The sequence below is a fragment of the Myotis myotis genome, unplaced genomic scaffold, assembly GCF_014108235.1.
Source record: "Myotis myotis isolate mMyoMyo1 unplaced genomic scaffold, mMyoMyo1.p scaffold_m19_p_17, whole genome shotgun sequence".
Classification (NCBI taxonomy): domain Eukaryota; kingdom Metazoa; phylum Chordata; class Mammalia; order Chiroptera; family Vespertilionidae; genus Myotis; species Myotis myotis.
In genome coordinates this window covers 12,907,608-12,923,481 of record NW_023416321.1, presented here as the reverse complement: position 1 = coordinate 12,923,481, position 15,874 = coordinate 12,907,608, and the positions used below count along the sequence as shown (strand labels likewise).

At 43.5% G+C, this 15,874-nt stretch overlaps 2 protein-coding genes, 1 long non-coding RNA gene and 1 other non-coding gene across 4 annotated transcripts in view; 2 read left to right on the top strand and 2 right to left on the bottom strand.

Moving 5' to 3' along the window:
* Positions 1-4,314, top strand: PEX12 (peroxisomal biogenesis factor 12). The gene is made up of 3 exons (XM_036339417.1): positions 1-1,021; positions 1,362-1,915; positions 2,708-4,314. Exons 1-3 carry the CDS (start codon positions 896-898, stop codon positions 3,105-3,107), a joined length of 1,080 nt encoding a protein of 359 aa, XP_036195310.1. The 5' UTR covers positions 1-895; the 3' UTR covers positions 3,108-4,314.
* A 684-nt stretch (positions 4,315-4,998) lies between these two features.
* On the bottom strand, positions 4,999-7,131 carry LOC118671327. The gene is made up of 2 exons (XR_004972743.1): positions 6,720-7,131; positions 4,999-5,112 (listed from the first exon to the last, which is right to left on the bottom strand). It is a non-coding gene; the product is annotated as an uncharacterized LOC118671327 (long non-coding RNA).
* LOC118672545 lies at positions 5,236-5,332 on the bottom strand. The gene has a single exon (XR_004973109.1). It is a non-coding gene; the product is annotated as a Z30 small nucleolar RNA (small nucleolar RNA).
* Positions 7,132-11,968: 4,837 nt separating the features above from the next.
* LOC118671409 overlaps positions 11,969-15,874 on the top strand; it is a 40,377-nt gene continuing 36,471 nt past the window's right edge. The window contains exons 1-2 of the mRNA XM_036339566.1: positions 11,969-12,224; positions 14,606-15,683. Of these exons, the coding sequence (XP_036195459.1) occupies positions 12,084-12,224; positions 14,606-15,683 (1,219 nt within the window). The 5' untranslated portion in view covers positions 11,969-12,083. The remainder of the gene's footprint in view (positions 12,225-14,605; positions 15,684-15,874) is intronic.

Here is a 15,874-nt window from a genome sequence, read left to right as displayed (position 1 = left end):
CTTTCCACCTCCGCATTCCCTTCATCCCTCCGCTCCCAGCTCCACCGCCCGCGGGACCAAGTTCCGGCGGCGCCAGAGGTGGGCGCCCCAAACATCTGGTCAAAACACCTCTGCAGAGACTCAGAGCTCTGGTTTCCTACCGAGACGGCCCGCGAACCCAACTACCTAAAGCGAGCAAACACTTCTCTCTAAGGGAGTCGCCCAGCGCCCTTCCATTCCCGCGGGGGCGGAAGCGGAAGTGCTCGTGGGTCATAGCGTTTTCTGGTTCCGGTTTCGGGGCCGCGTTCGGGGCTAGAACGCCTCTCCGCCGCCGCAGCTGCCCACCGCCGGCGGCTTCTATTTCCGGGTGCGGCTCCTGTCCTAAAGCGGAGACCTCCCGTCCAACGTGGCGTCGTGGGTCCTTCGCGCCTCGCCTGGGGTCAGCGCGCAAGGACGGGCGCGGGCGGGGTGCTCGCCAGCCGGCGGCTGGAGCCGGGCCTCGGGTGCCGGCCCGCACGAGCACCTCTGATTTCTCAGGACGGGCCGGCTTTTGAGCCCTCGCGATTGGAAGCCCCCGATCCGCAGCTTCCACGACTGCAGCTGGAGAGGACAGACCTCCTGGCCCCTGCCTCTCCCCCATGGTCACGCTCTGCCCTGTGAAGTGCAGCATTTGCAAGTCACCCCTTCCCTACACGGCACTTCCACCCAGGTCCTGCCTTAACGTCCTTCTTCCTTGAGACCCGTCCCTTCTGCCTCCAGAAGTGGTCTTTTCTCTCCCAGTTCCTGTAAAAATTGAGAATTAGGAGTTTCGGATATCCTGCGGAAAGATTACTTTTAAGACTGAGTGCCCATTGGATACCCCAAACAAGTTCATGCTTACTAGGGGCAAAGTGAAACCCAGTGCACGCAGAAAACTATGGCCGAGCACGGGGCTCACATCACAGCTGCTTCTGGGGTGGATGACCAGCCATCCATCTTTGAGGTGGTAGCACAGGACAGTTTAATGACAGCAGTGAGGCCTGCTCTTCAGCATGTGGTCAAGGTACGGTATTAATTCTTTAAGTGGTTTTAGGGACGACTGGGTAAAAACCAAACCAATAATTTGAGTTTATCTTGGAGCCTAGGTTTGAAATTACCAATTAGCACATAATCCATATCCTATTATTCATATAATTTAACGGTTATTGAACCCCTGTTATGTGTAGAGCCCTGTAATGAATGCCCAGCACTGCAGGAAGGATAGGGTAAGCCCCAAAAGTAGTGATCTGTTTAATCTCAAAGTGTAGAATTTAGAGGGCATGGGGGTGAGGAGAATGCAAAGATAAGGCATAGTAGCTGTGAAATGGAATGCATTTCATTTATTAATATCTACTTCACTTTAGGTTCTTGCAGAATCAAACCCTGCCCGCTATGGCTTCTTTTGGAGGTGGTTTGATGAAATCTTTGCCCTGCTGGATCTTCTGCTCCAGCAGCATTATCTGTCTAAAACCAGTGCCTCATTTTCTGAAAACTTTTACGGCTTAAAGCGGATTGTCACCGGGGACACACACAAGCTTCAGAGACTGGCCAGTGCTGGTCTCCCAAAGCAGCAGCTCTGGAAGTCCGTTATGTTCCTGGTTCTTCTTCCCTATCTGAAAGTGAAGCTGGAGAAGCTGGTTTCTAGCCTGAGAGAAGAGGATGAATATTCTATCCATCCCCCTTCTTCCCGCTGGAAACAATTTTACAGAGCCTTCCTGGCAGCCTACCCATTTGTTAACATGGCCTGGGAAGGCTGGTTTCTTGTACAACAACTTCGATACATCCTAGGAAAAGCTCAGCATCACTCACCTCTACTTAGTCTGGCTGGAGTTCGGCTGGGTCGACTTACAGTTCAGGATATACAAGCCCTGGAGCACAAAGCAGCTGAAGCCAGCATGATGCAGCAACCAGCCAGGAGGTAAGGCCTTAACATTTCCCCCAAATCTTTGATGAACAGATTCTAAAATCTTACTTTAATTTTATGAAATCACCTCCTTCAGTCCACATTGAGGTTTTTTTATAAAATCATAGAAAAATTCTGTGTTCATAAAACAAGGATTGCCATCCTGGTAAGCAACCTCATCAAAACTACTACACTTGCTATGGCCAGGCCCTGAGCTAGGTGTTTGTTTTATATACATTATCCCAATCCCCATCACAACTCATTCATTAGCCCCATTTAACAACTGAGGAAACTAAGCCCTAGCAGCTAAGTACCTTGTCAAGGCCACACAGCTAGAAGGTGGCAGAACTGAGATTCAAGGCAGATCAACACAATTCTCGACTGCGCTTAACCACAACGCTATACTGCTTGTAGTTGGTGTTCATGTTCTCCTACAAGTTTAAATGTATATTCTTCAATGCTGCTAAGTTAATTTTTTTTAAGTGAGTTGTTTCTTTTTCTGGATATACTATCTTCCACACATACACAAAAAGGTCTATATAATCAATGTCTCACTAATTTCTTCTCAACACACAACAAAACCCTCGTCTTTAAAAACAAAGCTTTGCTCCTAGGCTCCTAAAATACTGTAAGTCAGAAAGAGGGAAACATTTAGAATACAACCTTAAGGAGACAATGCCAGTCATTCCCCAAACTGAACTGGCGATTCTGATGAAAAGTGTGAGAATTCCATTTATATTAGTCACTCTGCAATTGTACCTAAATAAACAGTTTCTCCTTTTGCCTTCTTGTTCTATTTCCCAACAGTATTAGTGAGAAGATCAAGTCAACTCTGAAAAAAGCTGTGGGAGGTGTGGCCTTATCCCTCTCTACTGGCCTGTCTGTCGGTGTATTCTTCCTGCAATTCCTTGAGTGGTGGTACTCGTCAGAAAATCAAGAAACCATCAAATCACTGACTGCTCTGCCGACTCCTCCACCACCTGTACACCTAGACTACAATTCTGATTCTCCCCTGTTACCCAAAATGAAGACTGTGTGCCCACTGTGTCGTAAAACCCGGGTGAATGATACTGTTCTTGCCACCTCTGGCTATGTGTTTTGCTATCGCTGTGTGTTTAGTTATGTGAGGACTCACCAGGCTTGTCCCATCACAGGTTATCCAACAGAAGTACAACATCTAATTAAACTGTACTCCCCTGACAACTGAAAGGGATTAGCATCTTACCTCGCAGGAAAATCATTGCCCAGAAGGCCACAGGGCTGTTTTTCAGCATGGTACACGGCGTTATTTGGTACTTCTTAGCCTCAATTCATAATTAAATGAATTTTTAAAAATTACATGGATTTCTTTAAAAGGATATACCCATGGATTTAACCTTCTAACCTGCTCTCGAGGCCCCAATTTAAAGTTAACCAAGCTGATTAGAGTAAGAGAATTGAGGGTCAGTATAGAAGTGGATAAAAGAGGATAATCAGTACAGAAGCTTTTCCTTAAAGAACGAAGAAGTATAGAAGCTCTCAGGAAAAACCCATGTTAGACCTCAAAGTGGGTGGTGAAGGGGAAGCAGACCTTGTATTTAGAAAAGTTTTCACTTGCCTATGAGGAAGAGGTTTTATCAGTTTACAATGTGAAAAGTGGGCTTACTCTTGAAAAACAATCGCTCCTTCTATATACTGTGACCCATTTGTTATGTAATGTCTGCTGTAATTTATCAACTTCTAAAGATTTCTTTATGAGTCTTTCTTGGGAAACTGGTTAAAGGAAAATTAAGGTGAAGTGTATATATAGATTTTGGTGAGAAAGCAAAGCTAATAAGCAATGAAGAGATGAAGTAAAGCCGAGGTGGTGTGGCTCAGTGGTTGAGCATCAACACATGCACCAAGAGGTCACCGGTTCAATTCCCAGTCAGGGCACATGCCTGGGTTGTAGGCTCAAGTCCCCAGTGAGGGGCATGCAGCAGGCAGCCAATCTCTTATCAATGTTTCTATCTCTCCCTCTGCCTTCCTCTCTCTAAAATCAATAAATATTAAAAAAAGATGAAGTAAAATACTCATCTATGTGTAAAGAAAGGCTCCTTTAATAAGCCCTTTCTCCTTGCTATTAAGAGTTTGCTTATCTGGCCCTAACCGGTTTGGCTCAGTGGATAGAGCATCGGTCTGTGGACTGAAGGGTCCCAGGTTCGATTCCGGTCAAGGGCATGTACCTTGGTTGCGGGCACATCCCCAGTGGGGAGTGTGCAGGAGGCAGCCGATCCATGTTTCTAACTCTCTATCCCTCTCCCTTCCTCTCTGTAAAAAGTCAACAAAATATATTTAAAAAAGCGTTTGCTAAACTGGCATGAATAATTCTGGCTATTACTAAAGTTTCTATGAAACGCTCAAATACATTTCAAGAATAAATGTTTTTTGGCAAAGAACTGTTCCATGTTGTCATGATTATACAAAAACTGAAAGATTACTTGAGGTGTTTAAATTTTTCATTCAGACAACCTTTGACTTTTGGGGGTATTTTTGTATTAACATTTTGTGGGGGTTTTTGCTAATCCAATAATTGGGGGGAAAGTCCTCTACTCCAACAGCAAGAATTCAGCATTCAGCTTTGTTTGAAATATCTTGTATTAGAAAGACTACAAAAACACTTTAAGTTGCCTATGTAGAAAAATTCATGCCTGGGTTGGCAAATTGATGAAAAAATATGGGTTAAAAAACTCATAACTAGATGAGGAAGGATGAAAGTAATTTGTAGGTGCCTCTGCTGAGATAGGCGTTTTCCAGTATTTTAACTCATTTTAGCAATTCAAAGGACAAACATTCTCTAATAGCACCAAGGTGATAAAACTAAATTCTGAAATGGAACATCCTATGGATTTTAAAATATTAACACTTTTATGTATCACTAGAGGCCCAATGCATGCAATCTGTGCAAGGGGCTCGGCCCTCAAAGCCAAGGTGGCTTGCCTCAGCTTCATCCGGAAGGTCGTCTGAAAGGCCATCCGGTCTAATTAGCATATTATGCTTTTTATTATTATAGATAACAAGAGTATAGGGGATAGTTGCAAGAATTCTTGTTAAATATCAAGGTTTTACCAAAGCAAATATCAATTTAAAAAACATCTTTAATATAATAAGTCAATAAGAGAACTGAACCAGATTCAGGACTGAAATAATGTAGTACTCCGTGAAGGTATCAAAGCCAGATTTTTCACGTCAACCTAAGAAGAAAAACAAAGTATCAGTAAAATTCAAACAAATACCAAAGAAACACTCATATACATAATAAAACCAGTATCCAAATATGCTAGAACATACCAATGTGAGAAAACCATAACCAGACTCAGCTCAGAGAGAAGATTAAGTGATCACACCCTGGTCAGAGCCAACAGTGAAGCAATGGCAATACCAGGTCAGACTATACTTCACTCATCATCGCATCATTGCATTTCACCACCTTGTATTATCTAAAAGTATTTTCACTTCTAAAAAAACTTAGGTTTACCCATGAAAAAAAATAAAGCCTTCTTTTTAGATAAGTTTAAATTGCAACCATTTTATCTTCCACTATGCTTTGGTTTAAGTAACTCTACAAAAATGCAAATTTGAACAAGTTTTGTTTGGGGGAGCTTTTTTGTTTTTGAAATACAGGTGGTGGGTAAGCACTTACAGTTTTAAAAAAAAAACACAACTTTTTTTTTTAATGAGCTCAAACACAATGCAAGATAAAATTTCAGATGCCTGCAAAAGGATTTAGAGACAAGTTCTTAAGCAAAAGCGTTAGAAAAGATTTTTATACTAAATTATCTTATAAACTCCAGTTCATTTAAAATATATTTTGATTTACAATCATGCTGCACATAAAGATAAAAACTAGTCATAAATTTGTTATACCAGGATCTTCTATCTTAAGATTCCAAGACCCAGAGAGGCTATGATTTGCCTAAGGTCCATAGCAAATTAACATCAGCTGGAAGGAGAACTGAGGTCTGATTACCAGATTTATATTTTTCCACTATCAGCTAAATATAAGGTTTAATTTCATTTTCCTCCAGGGCATGAGCAAGATAAAGGAAAAAAGGGAAAGCCTGGATAATTCACGACCTGAACAATTGATTTCTGAATGAAAAGGCTGATTGCATTTCATTTATTCTAAATGGCACCTGGTGATACACAATCATTGACGTGGAAAAGTACTAGGATCACATGTCACCCTTTCCAGCCTTTCAGCATGGTTTTGACAGTAACTATTCTGGAGACCCCACATGCTTCAGCCATCTATAAGTATCAATAGGTTGATTTTCCATAAAACTGACAATCGGTCTGTGTTTGCCATTTAGCAACTAAACTCCATAAAGAGAGGGAAACTAACAAAGTGTCTGTTTTACAGGGGTTATGCTTGAGCCTTTATCTCATCATCCTCTACACAAAGATACTTTCCTAATTTTTTTCCTTAGTACACTACGCCATCCGGGATGCTTCCCCGCCCCTTCCAATGTGGAGAGCGCCTAATTACAGTATTAAAACCTTACTCAAATGTCACCTTCTCTCTCTGTTAAGTGGTCCCTAACTCCTCAGTCATCCATCACCTCCTCTGAGTCCCCTTCTTCCCCCCAACACGCATCAAACGCCATTTATTCACGATCCCCGCCTCCCCCATCACAGGGTTCCTAAAGAACCAGGACTGTGTCTTACTGGCCTTTGCATCCATTGCACTCAGAATGGTGCATAGGAGGCGGCTCAATAAATGAGCGTTTAACTCAGTCAAGGCACGACCCTCCCTACTAAATCCTAAACACCTAGATTTTAAAGGCATCAGCCGACTTACCTCCAACGCTTCACGTAGGTAAGGACCACATCGCAAGCATCTCTAAACCCTCCCCCTGCCTCCCCCCCACCCGCTTCTACCTCATGGCGCTCTGCACGGCGCCCAGCGCAGGACAACCAGTGCTTACACACTGGGGACCGTCAAAAATAACGGTCCAAACCCCACCAACTCCAAGGAAGACAGAGAAGCCGTCCTTGTGGGGAAAGGCCAGTAAGGCCGGAGCCAGGAGTCCTAAGCCCCATTTGGAAAATCCCAGAACTCCTACGCCCTAGACTCCCAGGAGGCTGGCCCAGCCGGCGAAGGCTCACGGGGCCGATTGCCGGCCTCCCAGCCCTCCCTCCAGGACAACAGCTCCCGCTTCCCACCGGCCTCCGCCTCCAGGCCCCGCCGGCATCCCACCACCCACTGCGGCCTCTGCCAGACAACCAATCCCGCGGCGGCCAGCGGGTCACGTGCAAGGAGCAACCAATCGGAGGGCGAGGCGAACGTCAGGGGTGGCGCGGGCCGGAGGGCGGAACCCCCATTTCCGACACTTGGTTTCCAGGCGGCTCCATCTTCAGTGTTGGGGCAGGCGCTTTACAACTGACTCGGAGCAGTTCTCGCCGGCTCTTGGACCTCAGGACGACGGTTATCCCGGTGGTTTCCTCGGAGGCAGTTGTGCCCTGGGTTTCCGTTTCCGGGAAGAACTATTGATGGAGCGATTCAACGTTGTTTATTGCACTTGTCCGCCTGGCGGCGTGAGGGCTAGGGGTTGGGGTGGACTTAGATGAATGTGTCCCTCTCTGTCCAGAGGGACCTTCCTGGCTGGTCGGGCTCTTGGATGCTTCCTAAGTAAACAAGAGGTGCCGCCAGAAAAGTGCAGCGAAATATCAAAGAAGTGTGAAGGAGAGCAGGAAAGACTTCCCGGAAGAGATGGCATTAAATCTGGGTCTTGAAAGATGGGGGCGGGGGGGGGGGCGTGTTGAGAATTAGGAGATTCTGGGAGAAGGAATAATTACCGAATTAAATGAGAATGTATCGGGGGGAGCTGACCAAATCTGAAGTTGAAACGTGTAGTGTTTCTCAAAAATTGGTGAACTAGCAACACCAGGAGGAAACAACAATATAAATGTCCTCCATCAAAAACAGAGCCCCATGGGTGATCCTGAGTCACACCAAAGTTTGAAAACCAATGATCGTGTTAAAGAAGGAGGATGGTAGGAAAGTTGAGAAACGGGTTAAGACTTTGTTAAGGACGGTGTTTGCTGGCTGCTTAGATTAGACTACTCTGGAGAATGATTTAAAGACTGAGGTCCCAAGAAGACAGGTGATCGGAGCTGTACTTGAGAAAAATTCAGCATGCGACTGTGTTTTTCAATTAATTGAAGGAAGGTATTGAAAGGGATTGCAGTGGTTCAGGTGAGAACTAATAAGAGCCCAAATTAGGGCTGTGGTAGTGGAAATGGAGAGGAAGCATGTGATAAGCAGCATGAGGGTTGTGATGAGTGTTGGACAGGGGTGGGTAGAAGGACATGAAAAAATAAAAAGGAAGAATGGAGAAAAACGGAGGGTCTTCTGTACCAGACCTACCGAGGAACTCCATTGTCCTTTAAAGATAGGAGGTTAGACAGTGAAGAGACTGTGCCTTGCCCTGGCTGGGTGGCTCAATTGAAGCATGGTTCCATACACCAAAAGGCTGTAGGTTTGATTCCCAGATGGGGCACGTATCTAGGTTGTGGGTTCGATCCCTGACCACCTATGGAAGGCAATTGAGCAATATCTCTCTCTTCCTCTCTCCTCCCACTCTCTTCCTCTCTCTAAAAGCGATTTAAAAAATGCTTAGAACCCAACATCTAGAAATCTTGTTTAAAAAAAGAGAGAAACGGTGCCTTTGCATGTGCTGTTTTCTCTGCATCTCCATTTCCCTCAGCCTGGTGCATTTTTTTAAAATATTTTTATTGATTTCAGAGAGGAAGAGAGGGATAGAGAAATAGAAACATCAATGATGAGAGAGAATCACTGATTGGCTGCTTCCTGCACGCCCCCTACTGGGGATCAAGCCCGAAACCCAGGCATGTGCCCTTGGCCAGAATCGAACCCGGGACCCTTCAGTCTACAGGCTGCGACACTCTATCCATTGAGCCAAACCAGCTAGGGCTTGGTGCATTCTTATCTGCAGGTTCCAGTTCATAAACCATCTCATTTATGAAGTCTTATTCTTGCACGCATAGTTATTGTCACTCCTCAGAACACCCAGAGAAAACACATTTCTAGCTCTCCAGAGTGGCACTATTTTGTTGTGGTCATGCATATGGACTGTATTTGTAAGCATCACACTCAGTGCCAGACTTAAGATTTCAACACCCTAGATCAGCCGTGGGCAAACTACGGCCCGCAGCCCATTTGAAATGAATAAAACTAAAAAAAAAAAAAGACCGTACCCTTTTATGTAATGATGTTTACTTTGAATTTATATTAGTTCACACAAACACTGCATCCATGCTTTTGTTCCGGTCCTCCGGTCCAGTTTAAAAACCCACTGTGGGTCGAAACCGGTTTGGCTCAGTGGATAGAGCGTCGGCCTGCGGACTGAAGGGTCTCAGGTTCGATTCCGGTCAAGGGCATGTACCTGGGTTGCGGGCATATCTCCAGTGGGAGATGTGCAGGAGGCGGCTGATCGATGTTTCTCTCCCATCGATGTTTTTAACTCTCTATCCCTCTCCCTTCCTCTCTGTAAAAAATCAATAAAATATATATTTTTTAAAAAAAAAAGAACCCATTGTGGCCCTCGAGTCAAAAAGTTTGCCCACCCCTGCCCTAGATACTTAAATGAAGGAATGAGTGAAAGTTAAGAGACCCAGAGTTAGGTAGCGTGGCTTGGTGGAACTGGCATTTTTGTTCTGGGTCCCTGTTCTCTACAGTCTTTGAATTATCTCTGTGAATGAATTTAGGAGGGAGGTTGGTATTTGTATTAGTTATGGCTGTGCCATAACTATGCTGATAAATTGAAATTTGTAGTGAATAAATATATCTGAAATAAATTGGGACTCTACGGTAGTTCTTAGCCAATTGTGAACAGAATGGCCAGCTCACTTTCCCAAGACCTAGGAAAAGCACTGTGCAAGCTGATGATTTCAGATAATTTTGTAGCATGGACATTTGATGTGCGATCCTCCCTGGAGTGATAACCTGTAACTATTTATAGCCAGGGGACCTGACTAAGGAACTTTGAAGAAACTCTCTTTGCTCATCTTTCACATGTTTCCCTCCTTCTGATTTGGTCCCTTATAGTGCACTGAAGAAGAATAAGGAAACCACAATCTGGCTCCTGGCTCTCCTGTCCAAATAATGTTCTTCCTGTGGCCCGGGAAGAAAAGGGGGAGATACTTAGGTAGAGTTCTGATTTTGAAGACTCCAAAACATGAAGGCAGAATCCCAAAGATGAAAGGCAGGAGCAGGAACATTTGTATTAAATAAACCTGGCTTTGAACTCCATCTCTTCCATGTAATCTCAATTTTTTCTTAAAAGCTCCAACCTTGTACCAAAATGCACATGTCCAGTAAAGAATGGTCATTTTTATCTTTCTAAAAGGAAAGGGAGATTGCAATGTGAGTGTGAGGCTGGGAATTAAGGTTGGTGGTAGAACTAAAAGACTGAATTTAGAAGTGAAGTTAATGAAAATCAGTTAAAGTTGAGGCTGAGGGCAGGCTTTTAGAGTTTATGGTGCTACTGTGCTGATTATAGTATCCATTCCGCCTCCTATCCTGAAACTATATTCAGCCAACATATATAAAGGGTAATGCCAGCAAAGCAGAACTTCATAGAAATGTAACCTCAGTTAAAAATAAAAAAACAAGACAACCTAGGGATGTCCAGAAACCTATTTAAGAATGTCATTTCATCATAAACAAATTGGAGTGGAAGCACAGGATTGTTTGATACTTCAATTTAGAAGGAGATGCGTATATTAGTTTTCTGAAGCCGCTATGACACATTACCACAAACTTGGTTGCTTAAAAAGCAGAAATTTATTTTCTCACAGCTGTGAGTGTGACACCAGTTTTATTGATCAGAAATCAAGATGTTGGCAGGGCTGTGCTCCCTAGGACAGAGATGGAGAGCTGTAGGGAATCATTCATTTCTGCCTCTTCCAGCTTTCAGTGGCTGCCCCATTTCTTGTGGCCGCAGCAATCTCTGTCTATAGGTCAGACACTGCCTCCTCCCCTTTTGTGTGTATCAAATCTCTCTCTGCCTCACTTACAAGAACAATTGTAATTGGATGTAGGGCCCACCTAGATAATCCAGGATAATCTCCCCATCCCAAAATTCTTATTTAGTCACATCTACAAAGACCATTTTTTCACATAAAGTAACATTTGCAGGTTTATAATAACAACAATAACGATAACAAGAATTGGTGGCTATTATACAACCTAGTTCAAGAAGCTCTATCCAGTTTAACCAGCACCTCCAAGTGAGATAGCTGTCATCTTTTTATTTTTTAACTATAAAACAACTCATTCACCCTAGCTGGTTTGGCTCAGTGGATAGAGTGTTGGCCTGCAGAATGAAGAATCCCAGGTTCAGTTCCGGTCAAGGCCAGATGTCCGGGTTGCAGGCTTGATCCCCAGTGGGGGGCGTGCAGGAGGCAACCGGTCAATGATTCTCTTTCATCATTGATGTTTCTATCCCTCTCCTTTCCTCTCTGAAATAAAAACAAAACAAAACAAAATATATAAAAAAAATAATAATCCTACATAATAAAAGCCCAGCGACTGAACAGCGGAATGACCAGAACGACCGGTCGACCAGTCACTATGACATGCACTGACCACCAAGGGGCAGAGTCTCAACGCAGGAGGCTGATGAGCATTTGGCAGGCAGGCGAGCGCTTAGGGGAGATCAGGTGGGCAGGAGGCAAGCAGTTAGGGGCGATCAGGCAGGCAGGTGAATGGTTAGGGGTGATCAGGCAGGCAGGCAAGCAGAGTGGTTAGGGGAGATCAGGCAGGCAGGCCAGTGGTTAGGAGTCAGCACTCCTGGATTGTGAGAGGGATGTCCTAATTGCGAGAGGGTGCAGGCTGGGCTGAGGGACCCCACCCCCACCCCCATGCATGAATTTCATGCACCAGGCCTCTAGTTTTAAAATAAAATGAATGTAGAACTTTGAAATGAAATTGACCAGGACAGGAGGTACTTGTATGACGTATGGAAATAACACCCAGTGCCTTAGAGGTGGGCAGTTTAGCTTTGGCTGGCTCTTGAAAAACCCCTGAATCTTCCCATTACTACCTAATTCACTCCCCAAAGTCAAACTGCAGCCTGCTAATCTGCCCTGTCATAGGCTTTTCTTGAGTCCTTATCAGCCTTCCTCAGTGGGTAATGTTATGAAGACTGGGAGAGTCTGGCAGGGTTCCTGCTCCTCCCAGGCTGATATCAAAGAGCCACAGGACTGTGACAAAAAGCAAACATTCAGAGGAAAGCCAGATGTGGAACCGAAACAACAAGAGGAGAAGCAAGAGTATCAGGTAAAAAAATTTTGTTTATTTTTCATTTAAAAAACCTCATCCATCTCATCTTAAATGCAGTTTATGTCTGAGGGAATGAAGGGCTTAGTAAAATAATAGCTACAGGATGATGAGTGAGAAATTTTGGGAAAAGCAGAAAGGCTATTCATATGGAGCTTAAATCTCAGAAAGCATTGTATTTATCAGTTAACAGCAATAGTAACATCAGTGAGACTTGGGAGTCATGATAGTACAGGTCTGCTAGTTCAAAAGCAATTAGATTTGTCCTGTGAATCCAGCAGGTGGAAATTATAGGGAGACAAATTACAGTTGAAAATGAGGGAAACCCTTTCTAACAGAGCTGTCAGAAAATAGAAGGGACTAATTTGGTGGGTATTAAGTTACTCATCACTGGAGGTGTTCAAGCAGTTGCTGGAAAGAAATTTGTTGGGAGTTGGGAATATTATACAGAGGATTTAAGGATCAGATGAATGGTTGGACCAGAAGATCTTTGAAGTCCTTTCCAACACTTCTGTGACTCTATGACATGAATAGAATGTTAATTAGAAGTTTCTCTGTAGAGCCAGGCATTTACATTTACCTGCTCACATATGAAAAAAAAATCACCATGTTGATTCTGGTATACCTGGCAGAAGTGAGAAGGCAACCATAGCAAACTATGGCAGAAGAGGATATATGTCCTGTTCAATGCCTGCTTCTTTCTCTCCTTATGAGCATAAACAACACCCACATGGCCTCTACTTTGCAAAGATTACATAGGAAAAATGGGTTCTCTTTTTCTACAGGAAGAATTTGGGTTTGGGTTAGTAAACATCTTATTTTGCAGTTAACAAAAGCTAAGGGAGCCACGTCTGAAATATTTCCTTCAGAGCCCTGATTTCTATTTAGATGGCTATTCTCTGATCTGAGAAGCAAAAGGAGGCTGGTCACAGTTTAACAACTATGTCCCAAAGGCTCATGTTTTTTCCAAGTCTTAAAGGTCCCCACAGCACAGGGCAGAACTATTAGGAGGGAAGGAAAATGCCTGTATCACACTATATATGAAGAAATGCACTTTTAGAAGAATGTTTGAAAAGTTAAAAAGAGCCCAGACTGTGTAGCTCAGTGGTTGAGCATGGAGCTATGAACAAGAGATCGTGGTTTGATTCCCGTGCAGGGCACATGCCCATGTTGTGGGGCGTGCAGGAGGCAGCCAATCAATGATTCTCTCATCATTGATGTTGCTAACTCTCTCTCCCTCTCTCTTCTTCTCTGAAATCAACAAAAATATATATATTTTTAAAAGAGAAGACTTAACAAAAAAGATAAAAAGAATTATGCATTTGGTCTCAATTGAAAGTCTTTCAGGGATAGAATAAAGCTTTAAAAATGGCCGAAACCGGTTTGGCTCAGTGTATAGAGCGTCGGCCTGCGGACTGAAAGGTCCCAGGTTCGATTCCGGTCAAGGGCATGTACCTGGGTTGCGGGCACATCCCCAGTGGGGAGTGTGCAGGAGGCAGCTGGTCGATGTTTCTCTCTCATCGATGTTTCTAACTCTCTATCTCTCTCCTTTCCTCTCTGTAAAAACTCAATAAAATATATTAAAAAAAAAAAAAAGCTTTAAAAATGTACAAAATAGCACGTAAAGAATACCAAGTTTTACGCTTGTTTACATAGCAAGATATCTACATCACATATATTATTAAACTACACTACCTTAGTTCTCTATCGTCCCCTTTCTTTTGCTTTGAATTAATAGGAGCATCTTCTGATTTCAACTTCTAAGTCTGCATATTCTCTAATAAGTTACTTTGGTTCCTGTGCCAATCCATGCCTTTTTTTTTTTTTTTTTAACCCATGACTTTTATAATACCTGGGCTCACTGATGGCACTTCCTGATTTTAAATTTAAAAATGGCTAAAAATTTTAGCACTGTAAGTTTTCCATGATAGCAAAATATTAAGCATTTACCTTTAACTATGCCCGTTCGTGCTGGGAAGGCTAACGATCTTGATGAAGTTGTTAGAAAACAGTGATATCAAATATTATTTCCACCTGGCCATTGTTTCCCAGTGGTTGAGCCATCAACCTGTAAACCAAGAGGCCACAGTTCGAATCCCGATCAGGGCACATGCCCAGGTTGCAGACTCAATCCCCAGTAGGGGCCATGCAGGAAGCAGCTGATCAATAATTCTCTCTCATCATTGAGGTTTCTATCTCCCTCTCTCTTCCTCTCTAAAACCAATAAAAATATGTTCAAAACTATTATTTCTGCGTTAAAATGTATGTCCAGTAATGTATAGCTTTGAAGAAAATACTGTAATCTCTGGGATTCTTGTTAATGTAGAAACAACATTCTGTCCTGCTTATTTATTGGGACCCCTTTCTGTTATTGTTTTGAGGACACAGGAGCTGCTGAGATGGAAAGTCTCCAGACCAATACGGAAATGCTCTATCCTGAGATCATTGTAGACGTGGGCACAGTGACTTTTGGAGAGGAGAACCGGAAGAAGATGACCAATAACCAGTTGAAAAGAAATGAGAATTCTAAAATCATCCAAGCCGCCTGTGCACTGTTGAATTCTGGAGGGGGTGTGATCAAAGCGAAGATTGATGATAAAACCTACAGCTACCGCTGCCACGGGCTGGGACAGGATCTGGAGACTTCTTTTCAGAAGCTCCTTCCTTCAGGCTCACAGAAATACCTTGACTACATGCAACAGGGGCACAGTCTCTTGATTTTTGTAAAGTCATGGAGCCCAGATGTTTTCAGCCTCCCCCTAAGGATCTGTAGCTTGCGTTCCAATTTATATCAGAGAGATGTGACGTCCGCCATAAACCTGAGTGCTAGCAGTGCCCTCGAACTTCTCAGACAGAAGCAGTCCAGAGCCCAAAGAGGAAGACCAAGGGTGAAGGAGCTGCGTCCTCAGAAAGTTCTTGACAGACACATTCAGGAAGAGGAAGATATGAGACTGTCTGCCTCAGAATTTCTTAAAAAGGACAGACTCATGTATAAAGAGAAACTCAACTTTACTGAGTCAACACATGTTGAGTTGAAAAGGTTCACCACCAAAAAGATTGTCCCTAGGATTAAAGAAATGTTGCCTCATTACATTTCTGCATTTGCCAACACCCATGGGGGATACCTAATTATCGGGGTAGATGATAAGAGCAAAGAAGTGTTTGGATGTAAGAGAGAAAAAGTGAACCCTGACTTATTAAAAAAAGAAATAGAAAACTGCATAGAAAAACTGCCTACATTCCACTTCTGCCATGAAAAGCCAAAGGTGAATTTCACTACCAAAATCTTGGATGTCTACCAAAAGGATGCCCTGTATGGTTATGTCTGTGTTGTTCAAGTGCAGCCCTTCTGCTGTGTGGTATTCACAGAGGCTCCAGATTCGTGGATCATGAAGGGCAGTTTGGTTGCAAGGCTGACAGCAGAGGACTGGGTGGCTATGATGCTGGATATTCCACCAGGTAAACCAGAATAGAAGCCATTATTCAGTCAGCAGGGAGTAACCCCCTTCTCTGCCTTCTGTGGGTAGTTGGTCAGATATTTAAAAAAAATTTTTTTTAATTGATTTTAGGAAGGGAAAGGGAGAGAGAAATAGAAACATCAATGATGAGAGAAAATCATCGATCACCTGCCTCCTGTACACCCCCTACTA